Below are 27950 nucleotides of genomic sequence, written 5' to 3'. Positions count from 1 at the left end.
TCATGTACTTACCTCTGTCAAAGCATGAAGTTGGCCATCTGTTATGCACACCCCTAAAAATCTGAAGAAAAAAACCAGACAAAATTCAAATTAATACTGAATTTGTATTATGAACTGAAATTAATTCAGCCTTGTTTAAGACTTTCAATAATAACATTTTATCAAATCTATATTGAACATTATTCTTTGTTCTCTAAACGGTAAATGATCTCACCTAAGGTATTAAATCTATGTTCGCATTGTAAGTAAGACTTTTGAAAAAATTCCAATGGGACCTTAGGAAATTGAAATAAAGGCTGTAACATCAAAGCTCATTTATTTATCATAAAATACAGTGAGACACTCAACAGAGAGAGATGTTATACATGCATAGGAATAAATATAGGTGGAGGGCAGATCAGAGCAATGTGGAAACTGATTGGCAAATGGAATATTATAGAGAAATTTATATCACTGGACATATTTTATAGCATATCTTCTGTAGCAGGATCCATGCCATTAGGCATTACATCACATGTAAACAATTTCATATCATTTTGATTATAACCAAATGCTATCATTGATGCTGTAAGAGGCAAATGGGTCATGACTTGGCCATTTCTTCTAGACATGATGAGTGTCTCCACATGTTGCAACATTTCTAACAATAACATCTGATAAATCCTTGGTAATTTCTACTAATTGCGTATACATACTAAATATTTCCTATTCATGAATTGCCTGAATCTAAACTTTAAAAATGACAAAACAAAATTATCATAAGAGAAAACCAAATAATCATAAGAGAAAACAAAATTATCATGAGAAGCAGTTATAGCAAGATACCAGCAAAACAACAAAACAGCAGCAACAAATGTTAAGGTCAAATTGATGGGTTACCATGGAAATTCCATCATGAAAATAACTATTTTGATGATGGTAGAAATAGCAACTGAGAGTGTTGACCTCTCCATTAAATCTTGCAAATTATTTATTTGTACCTTCAGAGATATAATGGTGAATGGAATTGCACTGCTAATTCTAAGGCTTTACATCTTATGACAGATACAATGTAGTTTATTATTTACTGCACTGCATAAACTAATATAGGGAAGCTTTTCCACGTCATTTCATAAGAATATTATTGCTGTGAATGTATTTTAATTTATAGAACCTAGAGGACGAAATATACACCACAATTATTTTTGGAGATCTGCATCAAATGAAATCAAACGAAAATTACACCAAGACAAAAACTCTCATCTTTCACAATAAACATACAATACTATATTGAAATCAATACTCTTGTTAATAATCATTCTTTACAATATTAAATTACCGGATGCAATGATACTGTTGCTCCCAGTCATAGTGAGTGCAATATCATGATTATATATTAAAGATGGTATCCTGTGGACCAGTTTCTGGGACAAGATTCCGGTGAATCCAACATCAAAATGGTAGTGTAGGATAGGTAAGGCTGTTACTCATTCACAGATTTGTAGTGTGTGTTTGTGTTGTCAATCAGATATGTGTGTGTGAATATTACTAGTCCTAACCATGCTAAACATGTGTGCAATAGGAGGCTTACAAATTACCTTATAATTCTCCACATAATATTTTCCTTCAAAAAAACGTAATTGATTCCACGAAACTATTTACATGCACTTAATTCTAAAAATAACCAGAAAGTACTTAAAAAACATGTTTCAAGTCCAGTTTTTTAAAAAAAAAAAGGAGGACGATGGGGCTTTTTATTTTTTATCGCAAAATCAGTATTAATACCCACTAATTAGAGCTGTTTTAATAATAATGCCTGGAAAAAGGAGGAGACCTCTTTTTATTTGTTGTTCTGAGAGATAGCCCCCCTCTAACTATCACAAAACCTTATAAAAGTGTTTCTTGTATATTAGCAAGGCTATAGAAAGCATCTCTACTTCCTAGACAAATTTTTTGAAAAGTTATACCTGAATTTTCAAAATTCAAAAATGGAAGCGGGAAGGGACGTGAAACATGTTTATTTTATTATTTGGCCTTAGTCAAGTACTTAGAACAAAATAATGTACAAAGACAGCATATTGTCTTTTACTCTTTGACAGGATCTATGGTCTATCTGACATCAATTGTTCCAGGTTAATGGACCATTAAGTAATTATCATCTTAATTGGCACTAGACATCACATCAGGATGATTACTACTAATTAGCTATGTATATATTCTCATATGCTCAGCCATATAATACTTATCTGTTTGCTACAACATGACCAGCTCTAAACATACTGAAGCCAATTCATAGCTGCTACCACATACATACATGGAAAAGGGGGCAAGCTCAACTATGCTTAAATTGTTTTTTAAACATTACTATTACTTCAAATGAAAATTTTGATCTGATCAATGTAATGACATTCACAAAGTAATGACATTTTTGTTCTTTTTCGCCTTTTTAATGTCACCCTCTATTATCATGATTATTTCTGAAGGAATGATCATAGTTGGCAGTGGTGATACAAACCCACCCTTTTTATTTCAAACCCACCCTTTTTATTTTATACCCTTTATACCAAAACTCCGAAACCCACCCTTTCTAAGCGTGGTTACTAATCATAGATAAGTGATTATGGTGGTCCAGGAGGTGCAGATTTGCATCCAAAGAGAATAACATATTGAAGTTTTAAATGACCAAACACTACAGAATGGGATTTCAATGTTTTTATGTGTTTCATTTATAGTAAGAATTCCAATTGAATGAACGCAGCTTTTAACAGCTGCACTCGATCCAACCCAGCGATCGTATATTGCGTATTCAAACTACAAACGCGAACGCATACGACCTTGGATACAATGCTATCCAATCACGAAAAGTGCGTTGGCATGGTTGAATTCACTTCAGCGTTACTCACGCACAGTCGCTGCACGCTGGCGTACATCAGCGCAGTGTGCGCAAAAATTCGTCATGCTATTGAAAGCTGCGTTCATTCAATTGGAATTCCCACTATAGTGTCATTCAATCGGAAATTAAAGTAAACTTTGAAATTGCAATTGTTGACTTCTAAACCCACCCTTTTTTATCAGTGACCACCCTTTATATTTAGACACACATTTTAACAAGAAATTTTTCAAACCCATCCTTTTAAGCATTTTGTGGACCTCTCAAACCCACCCTTTCTAAAGCGTGGGTTACCAACAGTGGAATGACTATAATACCTGTTATAGACATAGTATGGGCCTACATTTGTAGTTGAAAGATACTTCCTCTGTAATCAAAAGTAAAACTTGTTTAGTGTCTTTTCTCCAAGATATGATGTAGCATATCAAGAAAAAACACCACGTATTAGTTTTACATAATGCATTAAATCCCCTTTTTAAGACATTGAACCCACTGAATTGACTCTCCACTAAGCAAATGTATATTGATTAATAAAACTGTTTGTGACAGCTGAAAGCTAAGTGTCCAATTATGCAAACTGTTCTTTCCTACAAGATTAAGATTTCCACGCTTATTTTCTTAGCAATTCAAGTTGTCATTATGTTGGGGAGTAACAACTGCTTGGGTAGGCCTACTTATGTTGTAAAGGCTAGGCTACACTTAATGCATATAAAAGGGGAAATAGAGACATTTTTTAATTATTTAATCCTTTTTGCTTCAGACAAGAAAGTATGGATTGTAAAAATTCTAGATGTATTATGCATACATAGAAAACAATGTTAAGAATTAAATGACATTTTGCTATCTTCTGAAGATAGGTCTATAATGTTATTTTGGCAAGTTAACCATTTCATATTCTTTTAAATAACTTGGTACACCTTCAGAGTTCACAGTTTGTTGCATTTTCGCATACAGGGCACATTTTTGTACTCACTGGACCCAGAAAAAGTAAGATTATGTTTACCTGGATGGGTCCAATAGGCTGTGCTTGGACCTGGAAGTACATGTATCCCAATGAAGAAATTGTAAATATCATTGTGTATTAATCATGTTAACTTAACCATGTTTTGCATGCTTTGTTGACATTATTGTAATGTAATATTTGCACGATCTGAACTACAAATCTGAAATGAATCAAGTTATCACGCATGACATCCTTATGTTTGTACGGTATGCAAGTTTCTTCTTCAAATGACGTTTGGTACTCAGCAAAAGTACATTTCAGTATTGATTTAAAGTCCCCAAATTTGCCTGAGCTACTGCATGTCACAACCCTTCTATATCGGTGCACAAATCTGACCTGTGTGGGAGGGTGGTAATCGTGTTAGGGTCCATCTTGATGTGAAGTGGTCTTCATACAATTCCAATATATGGTCAATTCTGAAATTCAGTTACAAAATGACATGGGTGTTCTGACATAGAGATTGTCTGATAAGTCACTGAACCTATGTTGTGCATAGTGCATCCTAAATTAGCCACATAATATATTTTGAAGAGAAACTTTTATGAATAATTATGTTTCTCAAAAGAATCAGAATGAATTAGGATACCAATTTGCAAAATTTTGAGACCCATTATCTACTCTTTCAAAACATAACATTTGATTTGAAGGTGATATACAACAATAATGACCGAAGTGGTCACATCACAAAAATCACACAGTAGTCCACAATGAGACTAAAATTCCTACAAGATTTTGACAAAAAATAATACTTATTTTAGTATATACTTTGCATGACGATATCACCAGGCACAGGTGGACGTCATATTAATATCCCTGCTACATATCAATGGGAAATCAATTGTGAATGATAGTTGTATTAGGATGATGAAAAAGTCATTTCCACCGGATAATTTTCACATTTTGCATCCTAAGCCTGGCAGTCAATAATGTTATATCGTAGCTTTACGTGTGATGAATTGTGATTACTGCCTTGTCGGTTTGAGTTTCAACTAAGTCAGTATAACCACAGACCATCTAATTTGTCCAATATTTATGTACGTATCGGTGACATACGATCACTTGGTTGTCATTTCCATGGAGATCAGTTTGCTGTAAATTACCGCAAGTGTCATGTTACAAATGTGTTGTCTTTCTTCTCATCTGCTCATCTGTGATCATGCCATGAAGCATAAGGGACCATACACAAACACTTGTTAGGGGGGCTGATGCAAAAGGGGACCCTTAAAAGTTTTGACCCTCCTAAGGGGGGGGGGGGGGGATGAAATATATGACCACATGATTATATGCTTTTCTATGGGGTTGATCCATAATTTTCATGTCAAAGAGGAGGCATGAAATTTTGAAATCTGAAAGGGGGGGGCCAAAAAATTTGCAATGATATTTTTTTTGCATTTTGTGAATGGTCCCTAAATATGAGTCAGATGTCAACTATGTTTAATTTGACTTTTCTTAAATCTAAAAAATTAATTCAGACATTGTTTAAGTGAACACCAACCACCTTGTGCTGAAAATCTCTGTGATGAAATTGTTATTTCTAAATTCCAAGGTATCATCAGCAGTCATTGTCCCTTACATGACTGGAAACTGCATTGTTTTGGCCATTTTTCCACACATATGACTCATCCTGCTTAAATATCATGCCACACTTGTGATGATTTCCCCAGGATCTTAATTCAAACAAATCATCTTTATTATTAGAGCATCTGTTAATCATTGCAAAGCCATTCTACATAGAATTTCACCTTGTCTTGTACATGTAGGAGTCTGTTTAACTCTCAATTTTATCTTCCCCAATCTTGCTATAAACCTGCTCGGATGCATAGTAATGATACAATCATAGCATGTATAGATCTCTACATTCATATTGTTATGTCTTTGCTATCACTCAAGAACCACTAGGGATACATACTGTATCAAAATGTTCGAATCTTTTAGTTACCTCATCCGTGAAGCATTTTTGTTATCAGATAAATGTCTATTTTTCTCCATCATTTTTGTCCTTTTTTGCATCCAGGAAAATAGTAATCTGGTCACCATGAATGTAACTTGAATGATTTGCTTTCCAAATAAACAAACAAACAAACAAACAAACAAACAAACAAACAAGCAAACAAGCAAACAAACAAACAAACAAACAAACAAACAAACAAACAAACAAATAAATAAATAAATAAATAAATAAATAAATAAACAAACAAACAAACAAACAAACAAACAAAACAATGAAGCATGATTGCATATATATTTTCCTTGTCCTAACTTTTAATCCCTGCAACATACACAGATCAATAATTATGATCACTAAATATGTTTTTCTAATAGCATCACGATGACATGTAACCAATAACACACTTCAAATCATAACATGTGCATTCACTCAAGCTATAATATTTATAACAGTAATTATAGTCCATCATTTGGAAGATCAAAGTCGACACACCGTGGTCTAGAAAATAGAAATAGCATGCTACACTGGGTTGTGGACTGGTAGTATCAAAGTTTTGTCACATTAATTGTCGTGGATGAATAGGAATCAAATTATGCAGCATAATTACAGAAATGAGCTATTTTTTAAGGAGGACAATTTCCTGCTACCATCGGGATGTAAATAACTTAGCTGATTTTTGGCACAGTTTTACAAATCAAGCAATTGATTAATTTATAAAGAGCTCATTGTGCACACAATGTGTACTTTCTTACCTTTTTTCCTTGAAAGTTAATATGTTTGTTTGTTTTGTTGTTGAAATAGCATACACATCATACAAAATTATGTGTCTCTCAAAATTTAAAATTTAATAATATTTTTGTTTGTTTTAACATTTCAGTTATATCATTTCTGGTTTAATTTCATAGAGTACTTGAAACATGTCAACACCAAGCTTTTAGGGCAGCCTTCGGTTTATATGGTTTATTATATCTAAAAAGCTCTCACATTTCATATAAGTGATACAGAGCCAAATAGTCGGATTTTAAAGTAATTGTAATATCATGTGAATTGCAGGTTGTAAAATTATATTTTTCTTATGTGTTGCAAAAGAAATATTTTCATATGACAGCAAGTGACATGAGATAGGCCAGAGAAAGAGAAAAGGTGAGAGAGATGACTAGAAAGAGAAACAAGATGGAGAAAGAATTTTAAGAAATACAAAAGACAAAAAGATGAAGGGAGTAAAAGAGAACCTCTTATTTTTCCAATTCAAACACTAGTACGGTAGTGTGTGTAACTTCAATACTTGTAAGATGAATTTGTGTCTGTGTGGGGGTAGGTGAGTGAGTGGGATGTATGAGTGCCCCACATTCTAGCAAATACTTACTTGATAATGTTTGGGTGATGCACCTGATTTAGAAGTTGTATTTCAAGTAATACATTGGGACGATTGAACTGCTGTACGTTTTTCTTCAGCACCAACACTTTGCCTGTCTTAATATGTGTCACCTGTTTTAAAAGAGAAGAAACGAACAAGAAAACAAGTTAATTGAGATGGAAAAAGGTAAAATAACAATCTGAATCAATTTCAAAGTTTGAACTAGTACATCAATGAACATAACAAAGCCATGATACATGCAGTGTTTCCTGCAACTTGGGATATTTTTAACACTCATTTTATAATCTGATTTTGATCTTTCTTTCTATGCATTACGCTGCATCCTGTATGATAAAACATAAAAGCAAAATAACACAAGCCTGTGAAACTTGCTAACAATAACTGATGTAGGTCTAGGTCATTGGAGTTTGAAAGGAAACAATTTAAAGAGCATGTCTCCCCTGCACTCTGCAGAATATGTATACACTACAGAAACATGTCATTTGCTATCTTCAGTAGACAGCAGCACATATTGATCTTAATTAGATGCAATCCTGTGTATCCAATAAGAATTTGCTCTGCTCATTATATCAGAGGCACTGGACCTACAGTTCTCCTTCCTAGCAATGTAACAAGATATTGTCATTAAGGTTCTGTTGGTTTCCTGGGAATATTGATTACTAGCTGGACACGGTAAAAATATATGCTTCCTGTGCTTTTCAGGAAGGAAGGAGGGACTAAGGGCTTTACAGTTTACTGTTTTCCAAAATGTTACATTGTGAAATTTCCATTGTAAAAACATTCCCACAATCTTGTAAAAAGGACAAGATACTTATTTCTCAAAGGCATTTCAGAGATGAATGGTATGAAACGTGTTTCTAAAGTGACAACTACATGTATGCAATTTTGAATATTCCTAACCAAACCATTAAAATGTTTTTAAAAATATTCATAAATACTGGCCTCCAAGAAATGTTATGGTTACGTCCCAACAAATTTATACTCTGACCAAGTTATCTAAACACTAATACTAGACATAAATGTCTGCCTTATCAATAGATATATCTGCAAACCAATATTAGCCCCCGAAAGTTTATTGTGAGTTTCCTGTCGCTCTCACACTACCTCTTTTAATTTTAAGCCGCATCAGAAAGTCATTATTTTGCCATTTTATTGAAAACTTACCAAGATTTCAGGGTTTTCTTTCTACTTTTGATAGCCTCTTGTGCAAGAAATACCTTTTGCAACAGTGCGTAGAAGTTGAAATGCTACATGTAAATAAGCTGGGGTATATAATAATTGTAAAGTCATTTTCTTGAGTTCAATGTTTCGTTGGTTAAAAAGTTTGATATATGATATATAACGAGGGTTCGGAACCAGAAAGCCGTAACTCACTATGACCAGCTCTCATAAAATGAGCATAACATTGGCGACTTTATTCTCATTTTGTGGGTAGCAGGTGATTGTGAGTTGAAACTTGCTGGCTCTCAACAACTAAAAATGTTCAAAAAATAATGAGAAAGTCACCTTATCACTCGCCAAAAATATGCGACTGGAAACTCGCAATCCTCACGATCAACTATTATGAGGCATAGTACCGTATTCGTCCGAGTATAGTCCCACGCTCGAGTATAATCCCACCCCCCATTTTTCAAAAAATTTCAGAAATTGTAAAATTTTTTTTTTTTTAAATGGTTTTTTTGGGTTTTTTTGGGTTTTTTTTTAAGTTTTTTTTTTTCGGTTTTGGCTGGACCTAGACCTAGATGCTAGGATCATTCATGGTTGACCTAAAAAAAATTAAAAAATGAAATCATTAATAGAGTATGACATGAAAACAAACAATATTTTTTTTTTTTTGAAATTGAGTATAATCCCACCCCCAATTGTGAAAAATGTTCACATAAAAAACGGGTGGGACTATACTCGGACCAATACGGTAATTTGGTACTGAGGCTGTATAGCTGGAGTCAGTCGGACATTTCATGTTTATTAGCAGTAATTATTAACATGGTGACCTTTTAAGACTTGTTTGTATTTACAAGATAGGGAAATTAAGCTGCTCAATTTCTGTCCGACTTGGATCATTGCACTTTGTTAACAAGCTTTATCAGAGCAATTAAGAGCAATACAAAATTATCCATCTGGGAGAATCTGTGAGAAATAATTCAGCAGCAAATGTTAATCCAAATGGTAATTATTAATAGTCCAGTTTTAATAAACATCTCCAAAATAAAGTATTATAATTATGAAAGGTATTTAAAGAGCTGCAATATTGCCCCACCACAAAATTTCAGTCTTTATTCCATTTGACACCTTTTTTTGCAAAAAGTCCCTTTTTAACAAAAAAGTTTTTTACATAAATAAAAAAATATATCCACTGATGACAAAATTAAGAGAACAAACAATCATAGAAATGAGAGAACTATGCCAGATTTGTAATTCCTTTGCTCTTTAGCATGTTTAGATTCAAATTTTCACTTTTTACTAAATTAGATTTCAGAATTTAATTTATAAATTGCATATATTTCAACTGCAATTCTATTTATTTCATTGTTAGTAGGTCATGACCTTTGTACAATGACCTTTATGATTCATTCTTCTAACTCTAATAATCTGCTTAATGGTCTACTTTATAAATAATGGATTGTTTATTGTCAAATACTTTAATAAGAGATTTAAATATGAACCTTGATCAGAGATGAATTTATCATATTATTTATATATACCGATATGATTACCGTACTTGAGTAGTGTATCGATAGATCAGACCATTGCAAATCAAGTGAAATAATTTTGTGTATTCCCAATAACATTGGGGTGTACTGAAGGGTAAAAATAAACAGGACTTTTATCAGGCCTGTTACTTGCTTTTGCTTTCCTGAATAAAGAAATACCGATATTGTGGGAAATGTGCTATCTTTAAGATCTGTCTCATCTCTCTGGGAAGTGAATTTTGTTTCAGGCCTGGTCAAAAATTAACTCACTACCGAATATGAGCACAAAGGCTTCACAGACCTAGGGCGATTTTGTTCAAATTGGTATATCAATTATTGTGCTAATTAAAGTACTATGGATCCAGTTCAATTGTTGAAGATTAAATTTAAATTGCTAACAAAAAATTGTGGAAAAACAATAAATTAACGAAACCTGAACTTTCATTAATCCCCATATCTTCTTTCCAGGAAATGTGTAATGAATAGTACAATACATCAAACTGACTCAAGATCCTGGAACTATTTCCCCCTTTATCAATACAATACTTAAACTTTGCAATATCCAACTAGAATTTCTGTGAGAAACTGTCAATTGATTCTCCCAAATTCTCATTTGGAACGGGACTGTGCACTCTCACAAATTATGCATTAGTTACAAACGTGCTGTAACTTCTTCATTTTTCATGCAAGATAATAATACATTTTTCGAGTGGAAATTTGTCAAGGAATACAAAGATTTTGGTGTAGGCCCTACATTGTATGAACACAAATGTTAGACAAAATCAACACTATTTTTGCCTCAAAATTACAAACACAATATATAGAAAAAGAAAAATATCTGAAACCGTTTTTTCCTTCTTCATTTTTTTGGATATTTGCTTTATTTTTTGAGTTTTTACCATTTTTGGCTAAAAATGCAATTTTTGGTACTTGTTTTTTTTATACACGTAAGTTATTTTCAACAATTCTCTGTTTAATACTGAATGTCCACTTTCCTTGTCCAGTGTACGGTACTGCAAAATATTTTTCACTTACTCTTAACTGTGTGACTCAATGGTGACTTTGCAAGCAACAACAACTTTCAATGCATTTAATCAAATTGACATTCAATTGGAAAATGTGTATCATTATACACAGAAAGGGCATGGGAATGGGCATGGCTGAGCTGGTCTTTTGTAACTACCATACACTGACTTTGCCCTATAACTGTAACAAGTTTACTTTGTTCATTGGTTTTCAGTCAAATTTGAAGAAGGAAAATTGTCAAAAGTTGTGAATTTGTATATCCCATCATGGCTGGGTTTTCTTGCTCTGTTAGTTTTTAAAACTTCCTGGTTCCACAGGGTACCAGGTTCAAATCGTCACACCTTGTGCATTTATCATTAGTCTTAATGGTCAATATCTATGCCAGAATTGACAATTCTGATCTTGTGTGAAGGAATGCTGCTAGGCCATTGATATCGAATAATCAGCCAGACTCGTTAGCAACTTGATGGCTTGATCTAATTTGGTTTTAATTTGGTAGTCATACATGGTTGAACAACGATACAAAATCATTGGCAAATATAGATCTTTTGATAACAAGGCGGTTCTCGAACCACGAGTCTCGCCTGCTTTCGCAAACCGCCTGCTTTTGTGATTACTTTTGGTAGAGGTAAATGAATTTGGCCGTTATCGGCTAGGCACGATTATCTGGCTGATGGTGACTGTGCCCACCAAGTTTCATGCCCATGCAACAGTTTTTACTAATTTGACCCCTGGTGACCCTCAAATGACCTTCCAAAACTTTGGCTCTAAATGTTGACTGTATCCACTAAGTTTCATACCCATACAACAGTTTTCACTAATTTGACCTCAGATGACCCCTGGTGGCCTCGAAATGATCTTCCAAAATTTGGCTTTAAATGTTGACTGTACCCACCAAGTTTCATGTCCATCAACAGTTTTTACTAATTTGACCTCAGATGACCCCTGGTGACCTCGAAATGACCTTCCAAAAATTTGGCTATAAATCTTGACTGTCCCCACCAAGTTTCATGCACATCCGATAGTTTTTACTAATTTGACCTCAGATGACCCCTGGTGACCCCGAAATGACCTTCCAAAATTTGGCTTTAAATGTTGACTGTACCCACCAAGTTTCATGCCCATCCGACAGTTTTACTAATTTGACCTCAGATGACCCCTGGTGACCTTGAAATGACCTTCAAAAAATTTGGCTTGAAATGTTGACTGTACCTACCAAGTTTCATGCCCATACGACAGTTTTTACTAATTTGACCTCAGATGACCTCTAGAGGTCCTCAGTGACCTTGACCCACTAACCAATACAAACCGGTTTTGTCTCGGGTCAAGATGCACCCACCCACCAAGTTTGAGAAGCGTCGACTCTAGTCTCCGAGAAAATAGGCGAAAACCAAAACTTTAATCAAATTTGTCACACACGCACACACCCCCACACACCCCTACATACGGAAAAGTGATTATATAGTCTCCTGCCTTATCAGACGAGACAACGAGACAAAAAGTACACTTTTTCAAGTATTTTCTTCAAGTAATAAGGTATGATTTGTGCTCAAGTGGAGGCCCTCACCTATTCTGTAAAGTGATCCCAAGATTAATTTTAGATTTATGTATTCATGTACATGCAAGCATTCATGATCTAGGTGATAGAATGAAATAGTACCGTACAGTATTTTCTTTCATTTTACCATATTTGTTCAGCTCAAAATGCAAGGGGAACTGCCTGAACACATAATAGTGAAAACTAACATTTTGTGAAAAATTTTCTCAGAAATCTTACAATATTGCAAACCCAGGGCACAAAAACATCTAGAAGCTTTAACTCTCCACATATAATGTACATTTAAATGACAGGGAGTAAAAAATTCACTGACCATCCAGGATTTGTACCTGAGACCTTCGAATCAATGTACCGATGCTCTACCAACTTAGCTAATGACTAAAATGAGGAAGTGCCAAAGTACATTGATGTTATGGGTCTTCAGTTCAACACCTGCCCTCTGTCATCTTTAGAAGCTTACAAAATTCTCTGAGAATAATGTGATGAAAAAAAACCTGTCCTTATTACACACTGTTTGAAACATTTGCATAGCAATATTTAGCAAAAACATTTTCAAAATTCAAGTGATATATTCTTAGCATACATGTATGTTTACATTGTAAAAATTGCTATACAAGCTGAAATTTGTGCAGCAGGTTGTCCAAAATGGAGAGCATTATGCTTTGTTTCCAATTAAGTTTGTTTATTTTTTTAAGTTGTACAATGTACATTTTATTGTAACCTAAGATGAAGTTGAACTTGTATTTTTAAGATCATTGTAAAGCACTTTGTTCATACTTATGCTAAGGCGCTATATAAATTTGCCACACCAGGTAAATATACCAGACTTTATAAAGAGTCTATGATCGAACGCTGAAACAACTATTTGTATTTTCCTGTATACAACAAAACAACATAAAATCCCAAAAATTCAAAATCTGGGTTATAGAACAATTTTGGGTTTTTTTGCATTGACCTAAAAGGAAATTGTTACACTCCTACTTCTGCCCACATTCTTCCTCTCTTACACAAAATAAATTTGTTGACCAAATAATCATACACAAATTAATAACCAGATTATTGTATTTCCTTTTAAATAGCAGACATTTTGTGACACTCTCCAGGGGCAAGAGTTTCTTCAATAAAACCATTTGATTTTGATAGTAATGTTTTATGCGGGTGAAATCAGCTAGAACAAGTATCATGATTTTCCCATGATAAATTCAACTATTTTTTTCTATTTGTTCATGTATGGAATTTATGTGCTTTCACTGCTTGTGTGTGGTCATTTTCACGGTAAAGGGTGTAACTTTGGATTTTTAACATTTTAATCCGTAGTGTTCTAATAAAGCCACAGAATTCCATAATTTTTGGCCACATAAGTCATCTAGTTAGCAGCTACCTTGGGTAGCATAATCAGCTTTGGGAGTTACTGCGTTCAGTTTTAGCAGGCTTAAATGTACTTAATATTGCCATTTGGAAAAACTATAAAAAACAGTAACATTTTTGTAAAACCCTGTGTTTTCTTCAGTTAGTTCATGGATAATTTTTCTTATCCTGAAAGTACAGTCATATGTTCAGTAAACACTGCCACATTAGATTTAATTGTGAACGGCCCTGTATTTTTGAGAACCGGACTTGATATTTGTCGTTTCGAGGCTTCATTTTCCGTTAACAATTGTTAACAAACTTTGTGGGTGTAGCTTTGGTTCATAATTCTTGGTTATTTCTTCACTTCTTCTTGATTTATAACAGTTGTTATCTTAACTTGAAATGGGTAACAAAAATTAGCCGATTTGCAAGCTTTTAAAATTTTTATAAAATCTTGACTTCAAATAGCCGTTTTTCCGTTAACTTTTTGAAGCCTCCGAAACAAACTGTTCAGCAAGCTTGTGCAAATATAAATAAAAGAGCTCATCCAATCTATTTATCAAAATGTAGCAAAGTAGATCCTCAAGTCACATGTTTTTAAATCGTGGAGATATATATCACCGTTTGAAAATGGGACCCAATACAAACTTTCCGTTAACTATTGAAGCCTCCGAAACAAATGAAGCCTCCGAAACAACAGTAAACTTAATTATCATCAATGCATATCTAAATTGGTGTGTTTCATACTGATATCTGCATTGTAATTATTACTTGATATGTGCAGAATGTCATAAATTTAAAAAAAAATTGACATTATGGTTAATGTTTGAAAAATATACTGATACCTTAAAAAGCCTGTTTCGGAGGCTTCACATGCACAAAACACCATACTTAACAAATGGGTGAAAAAATTAATGTGTGATAAATCTACAATATCTGCCGCATAGAATCATTGATTCAATACACACAAGAAAATAACAGCTTAGATGATCCCAACACTGTTGTTTTCAAAAAACTACTTCTGCAATGTTTAACAATTGTTAACATGAAGCCTCGAAACAAAAAAAAATGACTTGCTGTGATAATTTAATTTTTGTCACAACTGAAATTCAATACTTAGAAGCAAAGCATGAAAATTGGTAATTGTGATATTTTTTACCTATTTTTTTGTCAACTTGTAGTAGTTAGCTAAATATTTTACTTTTATGATCACCTGTGTTGTTAACTGAAGCCTCCGAAACACAAATCGCTTGAATTGCCAATTCTAAAAATAACTCCAATTTCTGTGAAACTTGGCTGGGAGGTTCCTTTCATCAAGTAGTATTTGTACATGAAGTTAGACATTCAAATTATTTTAGGAACCCAATTAAAACTTAAAAAATATGTTTAAGGTTTGGAAATTTCCATTGTAAATGACACTTGATGTTAAAAATTGTCAAAACTGCAATTACAAACATAGCAAAACATGGTATAAAATTTAACTTATATCTGTTGACTTACTTTGGAATGGAATTTCACATGTATTCCAGCTTTCATGTCAAAATTTTCTGAGGTTATGTAAAATACATTTTTTCTTAGATTTTAACCAAAATGTTATGCATATGTCAAATTTTTTATTAGAAATCAAAAGGTTTAAGCCTTGAAACATTATTTTACTTGAATTTAAGTTGCTTCTATGCATGATTTCAGTAAACAGAAACATATTTAAGTGGTTTGAAATTTTGACCCTAAAAATCAAAAGTTACACCCTTTACCGTGAAAATGACCGTGTATGAATTTGTGTATTTCCGAGTACAAACTGTGGTTTTCATAAAAGTGAAGAAATATTGTACTGGTAGAACTAGTAATAGTATCATGCCTAATTAATAGATCTGTCTGTACAGTTGCAGGTTTTCCATTTTCTGTGTGTTTGGAGAATTGTGTGTATACCCCAGGGTGGTTGGGTGGGGGTGGGGGTAATGGTAGAATTTGAAAATGTTCAAATCAATTTAAAAGGTTCTAAAAAAGGTTTCTCCTGATATCATCAATAATAATAAAAAACAAAAATGTCAATCATTTCATTTCCCAAGATGTTTAGTTTTGGAGGTCAATGACCTCATAGGGTCAAATTTTTCAACATCCACCAATCGGCTCAAAATATGTGTCAATTTTTTTCTCTTGATGAAAGGATTCCAAATAGCCTTTTCATTCTTGTGAATCTTGCAAATTTGTTCAATAATTGCATTTAATAGACTAGTCACTCTTAAAAACATTGTAATCTTGAAATTGAATGGAAAGATATCTCTACAAATATAGACTACAATCAGCTGGTCATGGTCATATCATTTTGTAACCCATTGGGCAAATCACAAAATATTGAAAATATTGAAAATATTGATGTGTTTTTGTAGCAACCTGTTCAGTTACAGATTTGATGGTTCATGGACAGATCAATACCAAATTTACAACAATTGATTGCATATATTGTAGGCCTATCCTTTTTTCTATTGCAGTTTATTGATTCTGCTGGAGTGATGGAAATTATGAAAATGAAATCTGAATAGATTTGGGGCTTATTATTAGTATTAAGGCCAAAGTTTCCTACAAATTTTGCAGTCACAAAGTTTGAATACATGACCAAAACTTATCATAAAACTAAAAGGGACTTTCAAAGCTTTTTTCAGTCTTGCCTTGGCATAATAAAAATATTTGTTTGTATTGGAGATACCCATAGCTTTGTTTGCCAGTGTGTGTTGTTGGGGTTTTTTTTGGGGGGGGGGTTATGTTGTTTTTGGAGGAGTGGGGTCAAGTACAAGTGATATTGCACTATTAGCATGAAATTATTGTTTTGTTTTGTTACGGTACTTGGTTTATATCAGCAATTCTTGAAACATTAGGTATCCAGATAGAGATTGCCATGGTGTCGATCAGATAAAGCATCCATGCTTCTTTAATGTTTATTCAATTTCAAACAAATTGAAGAAATTCCAATAATTCTCAAGTGTGGCTAACAATACACATTGATCTGAACATTAATTGATAAAATTAGTTCAAAAGAGATCAAGTATGAACACATACTTGGCAAATTTGTTGCAAAATGGGTTTTGAGCTTCTAAGGTAAATTAATCTGTTATTTTTCAGCTAATTTATTTTGCTCAAACTCAACGTGTGATGGTCAAGACATGGCTGAAGCATACAGAAGGATATTGGTTGACAGGAGATTTCTTTTTGGGGTTCTTGGTCTTCAACGCAAAGTGGTGACATAGGTTTTTTGGGGACATGCTGCATGTACACTATCATTGTACATGTTCAATTGTGACTGTGTCAGTCAATGAATTTTGAAAAAAGCAGGTGTGCTACATTGTACAAATCGCACTCCTGGAAATAGTCAGGCGAGCTACATGTGTGCTGTTAATTGCACTCGGTAAGGATTTTAGGTGTGCTATCATTTGCACTCGGTAAGAAGTTTAGGTGGGCTATTTGAATTATTGCACTTGATATTCAGATAAGAAGCATTTTATGCAAATTTCCCAGCACTGCCCCACGCACCCACTGCATGACATCACGTGCACAGAACTGACGAATCGTGTGCGTAGGATCGGTGAAATTTTTGTAAATTTTGGTAAGAAACACCTCGTGCATATTGTCTGTCTCCGTTGAAAAACTGGATCCTCCGCAGTAAAATCCACCATGACCACTTAAAATAAGCTTCCAGCAAAGTCAGAAAAAATATACCATGTCCAACAAAAAATTATAACTAGGCCGGCAAAAACGCAATTTTTGAAGTAAAAAAGAGATCCTAAATTTTGAAAAGCGAGATTTCCCCGAAAAATGGCACAAGAAGCTTTAAAAATGCCCGGAAATACGAAAATGCAAAAAAATTCCAAAATGTTGCCTGCCCTCTGTTGTTCAGATTAGGTCAGTTCAAATATAAACAAGACTCACTGAACTGCCGGCGTGAGTCGAAGAAATAGTGACCAAAATTTGACCTTGAATTAAGTTTTATAGCCAAAATATTACAGTAATTCGATAAATATAATGATATTTGGCCTAAACTTGAACTCATTTGAAATGAAATGTCAGTTTATATTGAGTAAAGTATGACTTTTCCACTCGTCCATTAATGGTTGCAATGCTGCCGAATTCTGCACTTTGGCGAAAATGGATGAACTTTTATGGCATAAAGCAACATTTTTACAGTAAGTGCACTGCTTGGAAACAAGGTGCGCTTATAAATCGCACTTTTCGGTAAAGTGATTTAAGGTGAGCTCTATGCGCGCGATCGCACTCGCGCGCCTTAAAATGCATTGACTGCTGTGTACATAGTTAAACATGTACACATTATAGTTCAATGTAGTAAAGTTACTAGAATAATAAGTAGATCTACATTTATTTTCTTTCTTATCTTCTCATTCAATTTGGATAGGATTAACTTAACTCTAGATGTCTACAGTCTTAAAATTGATTGAAGAAGTCCCATGGCCTGAGGCACAAGTCTCTAGAAATATAGTGAACTATAAACATTTCACTTTATTGTCTTCAGTAGATAGCAGAGTTGCCGATTACCAATAACGGTCCATTAGGACATCAATAATCAGTTATGCACAAGCATGATCTGGCTTATTGATGCACTTAAATGATGCACTACAACTACAAATGTTGCACAAATGGATTATAGGCAATTGATGAAATCTCTTGGCATTTTGGCAAATACAATATAGTTTTTAAGAATTTTCTTATTTGTTTCTCAATTTAAAAAAACATTTATTTGAAAGTTTACTAAAATGAAAGCCTGAAAAACTAAATTTAATTTGCAATTCTTCAGAGCCAGGAAAAATTGTAAATGTTACAATTTTCAGGATGAAATGTTCAGTGATTTGTGGCAGGCCCTTTTTGACCTTAAACATACATGATATCAGTATACGTACATAGTGATTTTTATTCTTTGATGCCAATTCAAGACACAATCAATGTTATACTCCATCCTACAAGGCATTTAAAATTAGCTTCAAAGTGCAAACTTTCATCAATTATTAAGGATCATATATATTTTAACAAGCCAAGATAGATAAAAAAAATAGACAATACTGACTTGAAAACAAAGTAATAATTAATTCACAAGCCCATTAGCAAGGAATCAATTAGAGCTATTAGGTAGGGAAATCGCTTCCTGCTGAAGCCCTAAGTACTATCATAGATTGTCTTTTTTTGATGATCTATGGTACTACTACATGTAACCATGTATAACAATTGAGTCACTCTAAATCAACCAGTGTGGTCTGTACATGTTACCTGGGTGTCCTGGGGTCATTTAAAATTGCAAATTAGGATGGTCAAATGTGAAATGACATAGAAACATGCATGTATACACAATACACAGATCCTGGAACTTTCCAGGATCTGTGATGCATGGCTCGAAAAAGTGGGAAATTTGGGAAGCTCATTCCCAGGAAATGTTGGTGTTTGGAGGGAAATTCTGGTATTTGGAGGGAAATTGTGTCTTTTTTGTATACAAAAACATGCTATAAATTGTGGGAAATTTAGCTTGCTCCCCGGGAAATTAACATTTCATTCAAGCCCTGCTGTGATGTATAACTATGGATCGGGGTTGTAGCTAGGCCAATTTCTATGCCAGGTGGCAAATTATTGCGAAGCGGAGCACGTGGACTACACAAGTTATCGGAAATAAGCTCTAGGGGTATCACCCCCCTAAAAAATATTTCTTAATTTCTTATGATGAATTTCTTATTTATTTATTTTTTGTGCCAGGTGGCCAGCGCCAGTCCCGGGCGGGGCCGCCCGGCGTAGCTACAACCCTGCTATGGGTCTACGATCATCAAATTAGTAATTTTGCTTGTCAAAACCAGTAAGTTTTACTTACTAATATTTAGTCCATCTCGTGGAGGACTTCATCAGATGTGAGCATCTGATCCACTTTCCCATCTGATCCAAAGACCATGAACAGAGAGGAGGGCACTTATTTCCTAAGTCACGTATTTGACCCACTTTTGAAGACTGGAAGTAAGACTACTCAAAACCGGAAGCCAGTTTCCGGGAAAGTGGATCAGATGCTCACATCTGATGAAGTCCTCCGACGAGATGGACGAAATATTAGTAAGTAAAAACTTACTGGTTTTGACAAGCAAAATTACTAATTTGATTTGATGTACAAACCTGATGAATCTATTCACTGAAGTCTACGATCATGTTTATTTGTCAGGTGACGAAAGGTAAAATGGTGCTCTCCTAATATGTTTGCATGGATTCAAAAAAGTCACAACCTCCAACATGACATGTAGTCACCATGGTTCAAAATACAAGGAGACTATTGACCAATTAGTCCCTAAATTTTATAAAATAGTCTGTGAAAAATATATAATGTATGGCAGAAAGTACACACAAGAGCTACTTTTGAAGAATATGATCAAAATAATCCCCACTATCAAAATGATTTATATTCTATTTCTTTTTTAAATCCATCCGCATGTTTATAGATCCCTATAGGTTTGGGGCAAATTACATGTAGAAGGAGCATTCATCAATTGTTTCACTTACTTTGTACACCTCCGAGAAGAATCCATTTGCAATCTTTTCTTGATCAAAGTCTTCAAGTCTCGCTATATTGGAAAGGTCATTCTTCATAAAGATATACGAGGCTCCTGGACTAAGTGGCCTTCCTCCACTAGTCATCAACTGCCCTTCATCCTCCATTGCCCCATTACTCTGCCCATTACAGGTCTTCCAAGTGCGTGCTGGTATTGTTATCGTTGTCAGGTGGGTCTTCTTCTTGTGTCGCCATGGGTGCTCGCCTATTCCTGTGGTTGACAAGACTCATGGCTGCCGCTTTGGTTTGGATATAAATACACCAAGTGCTATGATCTGGTAGATGTTGGTGGTGGATGCATTGTTACTTGGCTGAACCTATGGTAAAAAATGCATCAAATTAAACAAGTGAGCAGTTGATATAAAACTGTATACTATTACTATCATCCAATTGTACCACAATACCCAATTGTAGACCATCTTTGTCAGATATTACATCCGACATCATTGGCTACCTCAGCATTTTACGGTGACTAAGTGATGTAACTTTTACCATAGATATTTTTAGTATCTATGCTTTTACAATGCCCATGCCACTTTACTTGAGCACTGACCTACATACCAGTTTACTTTTAAGTATTGGAACAATGTTCAACCTACAAAGGTTACAAAATTTTTTACAAAATCCCACGGATACCAAATGTTTTACATGTATTTATTTTTTTTAATTGTGACTTGTCATTAAAAACAAAAGTCAGCCAATCAGGCTGGGAAAATTGCTCTCAATTTAAGTACGGTACTCTTAGTCTTATTATTACAGGGGTGTCTATTCTTCCATTAATATTCGCCCCAGGGCTCGAATAAGGAATTTTGAAGGGCACCCATTTTAAGGCCATCAACAAATCCTTTGCAAAGGCACCAATGCCATAATAGTGCTGAGGCATCAATGCCAAGTCTAAGGGCACCAGAGGCCATGGTAGGCCTGCTAAGAATACGCGATTTTGGAGGCCAAAAAACGCACCCCGATTTTCCAAAAAACGCAAAAATCCGCAATTTTCCGCAAATTGCGGCGCAAATAACGCAATTGCGTATTCTTAGCAGCCCTAGGCCATGGCCTCGATGGCCTTCGGATAATTCGAGCCCTGTTCGCCCCCAAAGGGGAGGGAATAATTTTAGCCCTTTGGGGAAGAATTTTGTGTTTTGAAAAGAAGGAAAAAACAGACACACAAAAAAAGTTCCAAAAGAAGAATTTTTTAATTTAAATTTTTCTAAGGCTGTCTTGTAGTGCTTTACAGTCCCAAATCTGTCTTCCTTTGAACTATCATATTAGTCTTTCCATTGAAGCCGAAACTGAAAACCATTTTGTCATAGCAATTTCAAACATTCAGACAACATTTGATGCATCATTTTATTAATAAGCCTTTTCGCCATTCCATTAACTTTAACAAGAGTGCATTGTGGGTAATATCTCTATAAGAGATAAAGACAGCGAATCCTGCAGTATATTTCAATGGGAGTGAACTTGCTACCTACTGTACATGTACTTGTATTTTTTACATTCTTTGGTCAGATATTTTCTCAATTGAATATACTTAGCAAAGTATTGATTGTGATTGTTTCAAATGGCTAAAAGTTGTAACAGACACAAAAAATAGGGATCGTCACAGTTCATTCACACTGCTGTCAATGGAGAAGATTGGTTCTGTTTATCTCTCCCAATTGCAGTTGCAATCAGTGTTCGAAATAAGCACTTATCCTCTTGTCCTCTTGTCCAAAAATCACGGGGGACAGTTGCTGAACAGGCTTTTGATCCAGTTGCTGAACAGGCTTTTGATGAGAATATGCATAGAAGGGACAACCATATTGAGATATGTACTTATCCTCTGGACAACCACTATATATTACCTCTTAAATATGGCACATTTTGGGGACAACCAAAATGTTTTGAGGACAAGCAGAATTTATGCTTTTAAGTTGTCCTCGGGACAACCTCCATATTTTCCTTATTTCGGACACTGGTTGCAATTGTTTTGAAATGATGAAAAGGCATATTGCAAAACAAAACAGCTTAGTCTCATGAAAGTGCAGCTTTTTAGTTTTAAATACGGAACTGCTAATGTGCATGTTCTCACATCTCAAAAATAAATTATTAAAATATATTTGGGTCCAGTGAAGGGAAACAAGACGGTTCGCACCCTTTCAATTTCGGACCCGTGCACTTTCGCCCCCTTTCAATTTCGCACCCGTGCACTTTCGCCCCCTTATTAAACCGCGGGTAATGTGCTGCTGTTGATTGATGATGCACGATCGATCGCTTCAACTCCCGGCGGTACAGTGGGGTGTTGTATGTGTATAGTATTGGTTGACTTTTGAGTGTTGATTGTCTGTGTTTGCAGTACCGGTACTGGGTCCAGCGTGTACAAAAGCAACTGGACTCTCCGGTTCGATTGAATTTAATAGGCCTATATTATTACGATATATTAAATGTGCTTCACTAAAGATTGGTATTCATTATGTTTTTGATTTGTTATTTTGTTTTACTTAGGCCTATTTTATTTTATTTCATTTCTATTTTATTTTATTTTAAGCCTATTAATTATTTTTATTATATTATTATTATTATTATTATTATTATTATTATTATTATTATTATTATTATTATTATTATTATTATTATTATTAATTATTATTATATTATTGTTATTAGAATTATGTTACCTTATTAGTACTTTATAATAGGCTATATAATTTAGTATTCAATTATTTATGGCCTATAAAGTATAAAATTTATATAGGGCCTAATATTGATATGGCCAAAAATATGATGGCTTATAATTTATAATTTTATCCCATCTTTATGTTGCCGAATCGATCTTCTTTGACATGACACTAATGGAAAAAAAAAATTAGCAAATTTCTCAAAGACAAATGCGCACAAGCAAAACAAATGCCTGCAGCAGCTTTGCGATAATGCTGTGCCGACTTTCACCACCTTTCTTCACCGCGAGTATTAGCTGCCACTAGTACGCGAAAGCGCCGGGCGTGACATGGGTTCAATCAATGCTGCAATGGTAGCCTACGGTGACTAGGCAGTAGCACGCATATATTCGTCCCAGACCACACCAGTCCCGGATCGCTTACTTGACAAGTCTCCGGGCCCCGCGGCCGCGTGATTATATCAAGTGTGCCTCCTTCAACCCATTATGTAATGAATGACTTACGCGAAAGCGCCGGGTATGGTTGTGGGTCCAATCAATGGTAGGGTACCGTAAACAGACACGCAAAAGTGCCATATGCCTCTTGACGTACGATCGTAAAATATTATTAATCAGGAAAGTTTTCTGTTCATAGTAATGAGAAATGTAAATAATGAACCAAATGTTTTAACTTTTATGTCTTTTAATGAATCATGTATTTTGTCTGTGTTCTTAAAGGTCCGTAACCCGATCGACAGCATCATCCCCGATTTTTTTCATTGTTGATGAGGTTTTGGTATCACATAATAGATACTATTTTTCTCATTACTATCCTGAAATTTGACGCTCCAAGTCGATGTATTTCGAGAAATCATGAATCACAGCGGTTTTTACAGGTATACCAGTTTGTAAACAATAAAAATTACTTCTGATCATGGGAAGAGAAAAAAGCGAACTACGCTAAGTGCTGAGGAGACGGTATGCCGTATATAATTAAAACAATTCCTTGATTATTTCAGTTGGTGAAATAGCTCAATTGGCTAGCGCGCAGTTCTTTTACCCGCGAGGTATCCGGTTCAAAACCCGGTATCGGAAGTTTTTTTCATCTCCATTTTTAACCCAAACTTTTTATATTCATTTGAAATGTACATATACGCAAGGGGAAATATATTTTGTTTCCTTTTTTTTTTTTTTTGTACGACAAAACAAACAACAAACAAATATTTTCCGTTCAATACGGGCCGGGCATTGCAGCATGTCAGCATTCGCCATACTGAACGGGAATTGTTGTTGTTGCATGCCTACCCAGAATGCAATTCACGTATACAAGGTATTGGATTGCAAATTTGGCTATTTATTCACATTTACGCTGAAAATGCTCTCGTTTTTCACAAAGCAGCATAAAGGGGAGATATTTGATATTATTATGTAATTTTAAAGACAATCCATATTCAAAACCAATAGGGTTACCCCCTTTAATTAATTTAATATATATTTCTACAAGTGTTACGTAAATTGTATAAAACAAAGAAATGTAAATACTTTTAATGAATTTTTATATATTTGATGTATGATTTTTTGATGTTTATGCATTTTTATGTTTAAAAAAAATTCTTACATAATTATATAGGGCTTATGTATAATTCTACAAATTGTTATGTATATTGTTTTAATGACACAGAGCCCCTGTAATAGCAGATTTATCTGAAAGGTAGCCCTGTATAAATATGGTTTTAGTAAATAACATAAAGTAAATAAACAAATTTGTGGAAAAAATGCTATGCAATTCTGCATTGTAAATGATTGACATTTATGTGTTCATGATTCATTTTGTTTACTGGCCTGTCAATCACGGACTCATTATGACGATGCTTTATTAACACCACGGCACATCTTATATCTTAATCTGCTAAATATGCCGACAATTTTAAGGCGGGATGTTTGAACTCGAAGATGTCAATAATGTAATATAGCATCTATTTCTTAGATAATAAAGATCGTGTAAAGGAGATGAATTTCTTTCTTTTTTTTTTTCTTTTCTTTTTCCTTTTTTTTTCGTTTTTATAGTGCCTTTTTTCTTCTTTTTTATAATCAAGAAAGCTGCTTTGTCTTTTGAACCCTGTTTTGTTTTTAGATGTTGCTGCACATAATAAACAGTTTTAAACAATCAATTTATTTCTATCAATTAGATTTGTTCAGTTCATCTTAATTTCTTTGGATTTCGTTTATTCTATCCCTTTCTTTCTTTCTTTCCTTTCTTTCTTTTTTCGTTTGCATGATCAGGCTATAGGGGTCCGACGCATAAATGACATCTATCTAAGGAGTATTTCGTGATCCTAGTATCATCTTTTTATGACATTTTTTAGTAGACATGGTAGATATGCTTGAAAAAATCTTATTCCCAAAATTTCAGTTGATTCCGATTTTGCATTATGCGAGTTATGCATGACTATGTGTATTACACTGCTCCATAGGCCACTGTTGTAATTTCGTTCTGGTACACCAGAACGTAATTCAAAATTGATGATATTGTTGCTAGACTAATTAAATCTGCAAGAATTATTTTTTGGACATAAACATTATGTAGCCAGAGGTTTCCAGTGGTATAAAAATCTCAATTTTTTGAGAAAAGTGAGGGATAATAATAATAATAATAATAATAACTTTATTTATACACGGTAAAACATGTTCAATTATACAATATTGATCTTCCACATGTCCGTGTGGATATTAAAACATTACTAAAATATAAAATATAAAAGTTTGTTAAAAGATAATTATAATGCAAAAATGTACATAGACTAATACAATATTTCACTAAGAGACAAACATTTTTATAATAAATGAATATGATAAAAATAATCTGCATTCATCCTCATATCATTGTTATTCTTCTTCTTATTATTATTATTATCATATTATTATCATTATATTATATTATTAAATAAACTTTGTTTATATTATTAACATTGTTATTATTATTATTATTATTATTGTCATATTATTATTATCATCATATTATATTATTAAATTAACTTTGTTTAATATGTTTTGTGTTACTCCCCCATTGGATGTTGTGTCATACTTTCATTGTTTTTAATTTTATCCATTGCTTGTTGACACTTGTATCCATTTGGATCCATCCTTTGGTCGTCAGTTGGAACAAATTTTCACTGTTTTTAATATACATATTATAATTAATAATTAAATATAACTTTATTATTATTATTACTATTTATTATTATTAATATTTTTATCATTGAATTCTAATTATTTCATTATTTTGGGTAAGCCTGCTGCTAAAATATCTGGCCTGTAATATATACTGAGAAAAAAAAATCGTTCCTCTATTTTGTTATAAAATATCCTTTCTTTCCTTCCTTCCCGGGTTTATCATGACTTAATAAGTGCATGCCCGACGGCCCCAGCACTATAAACATACTACGCCGCACCGCCGGGAGTTCAAGCAATCGATCGTGCATCAATCAACAGCAGCACAATACCCGCGGAATAAAAAGGGGGCGAAAGTGCACGGGTGCGAAATAGAAAGGGGGCGAAAGTGCACGGTCCGAAATTGAAAGGGTGCGAACCGTCCAGCATTCCAGTGAAGTACCAGTAGGCCTATAGACAACATCTTTATGTCTACAGGTTTTCTTTCACTATCTTTTACTTTTACATGTAATTTCCTATAGATAAAATATGTTGTGTTTGGGCCAATTTGGCTGACTAGCAAATGTGTTTATAAGGTTTGCTAGTTTACTTGCTCGAGATGTCTAGCCACGAATTTGTTCACCGATGAGCTTCACATTCAAGGATAGAGACCGTTGCATTCTAGTTTTGAATTCCATGAAGTATGACAGCAGACACCATACCATGTAAAGCAACATAAGTTCAGAAGTAAAACACAGCTGATCATGACAGGCGATCGCATCAAAAATGTTGCAAAAATTGCACTTCAACAAAATTTTGGACTGTCCAAATTAAATAGGCAGTCTAAAAAAGATACAGTTGACTCATCAAAATAACTTTCATCCATATTTCAACATCAGAATAAATAACATCTGTTGGAAAAAGTATCAATGCTGTCCGACCAAAAACGATAGGTTAGCAACATACTCTAGCATCGAATGCGTATTGTAACCATCATAACTTCATGCGCAAATTCAAAGCTAGAGTTCTCTTAGTACTAGTAGTACAGGGATCTATACGATGATTTTTATTTTTGGGTGGATCATCGTATTGGCAAATGACATAGAAAATGTCACCCAACAATGTCAATGCACATGCACCACGCAATTGAATCATGTGAATAGTAGACCGGTACTTCTTTCATTGATGTCATGTATCTTTCATAATCTGCCATTACAAATCTTGCTGCCCGATTTTGCACCGTTTCGAGCTTCTGTGTGAGTTCCTGTGTATGTAGATCCCACACGGATCCACAAAAACAATACTTCATCACCGGACGGATGAGAGATTTGTAAGCCAGGTTTTTTATTTGTCTAGAACATGAATACAGGTTTCTCTTAATAAATCCCAGAGTTCTGTTTGCCTTTGCTGCTATATTATTAATGTGTGAGTTCCAAGACCAAGTGATAGAGTGTGATAGACATGAGAGTGTGATCAGCCATGTCAGTATGAGCATCGCGAGTGTAAACAAATTTAATGTGAATTTTTGTTAAGTGCAGCAGCTAGCAGCTAGCACTAGCAGCTAGAGCACTGGATGAGAAGCTTCAAAATTTCACAACACATGACTAAATTAAAAATTCGCTACTACTTTCAGTTACTAATACTTACAACGTATTCTCATGCATTAATTCACACATCCAAGATGCTAAAAGGCGTAAGAATTTAGTCTCTTCCAGCTCATACTTTGCTACCGAGCAGTAGTGTTTACTTCTCCGTCC

General features: G+C 34.2%; 1 protein-coding gene across 1 annotated transcript; it reads right to left on the bottom strand.

The window, feature by feature from the left end:
- LOC140161749 (dual specificity testis-specific protein kinase 1-like) lies at positions 1 to 27950 on the bottom strand. Its single transcript, XM_072185049.1, has 4 exons — positions 27841 to 27950; positions 20360 to 20725; positions 7187 to 7308; positions 1 to 61 (listed from the first exon to the last, which is right to left on the bottom strand). Exons 2-4 carry the CDS (start codon positions 20513 to 20515, stop codon positions 1 to 3), a joined length of 339 nt encoding a protein of 112 aa, XP_072041150.1. The 5' UTR covers positions 20516 to 20725; positions 27841 to 27950.

The sequence above is a fragment of the Amphiura filiformis genome, chromosome 1 (assembly GCF_039555335.1).
Source record: "Amphiura filiformis chromosome 1, Afil_fr2py, whole genome shotgun sequence".
Classification (NCBI taxonomy): Eukaryota; Metazoa; Echinodermata; class Ophiuroidea; order Amphilepidida; family Amphiuridae; genus Amphiura; species Amphiura filiformis.
Note: the sequence above shows the minus strand (reverse complement) of the source record. Positions and strands in the feature narration are given on the sequence as shown.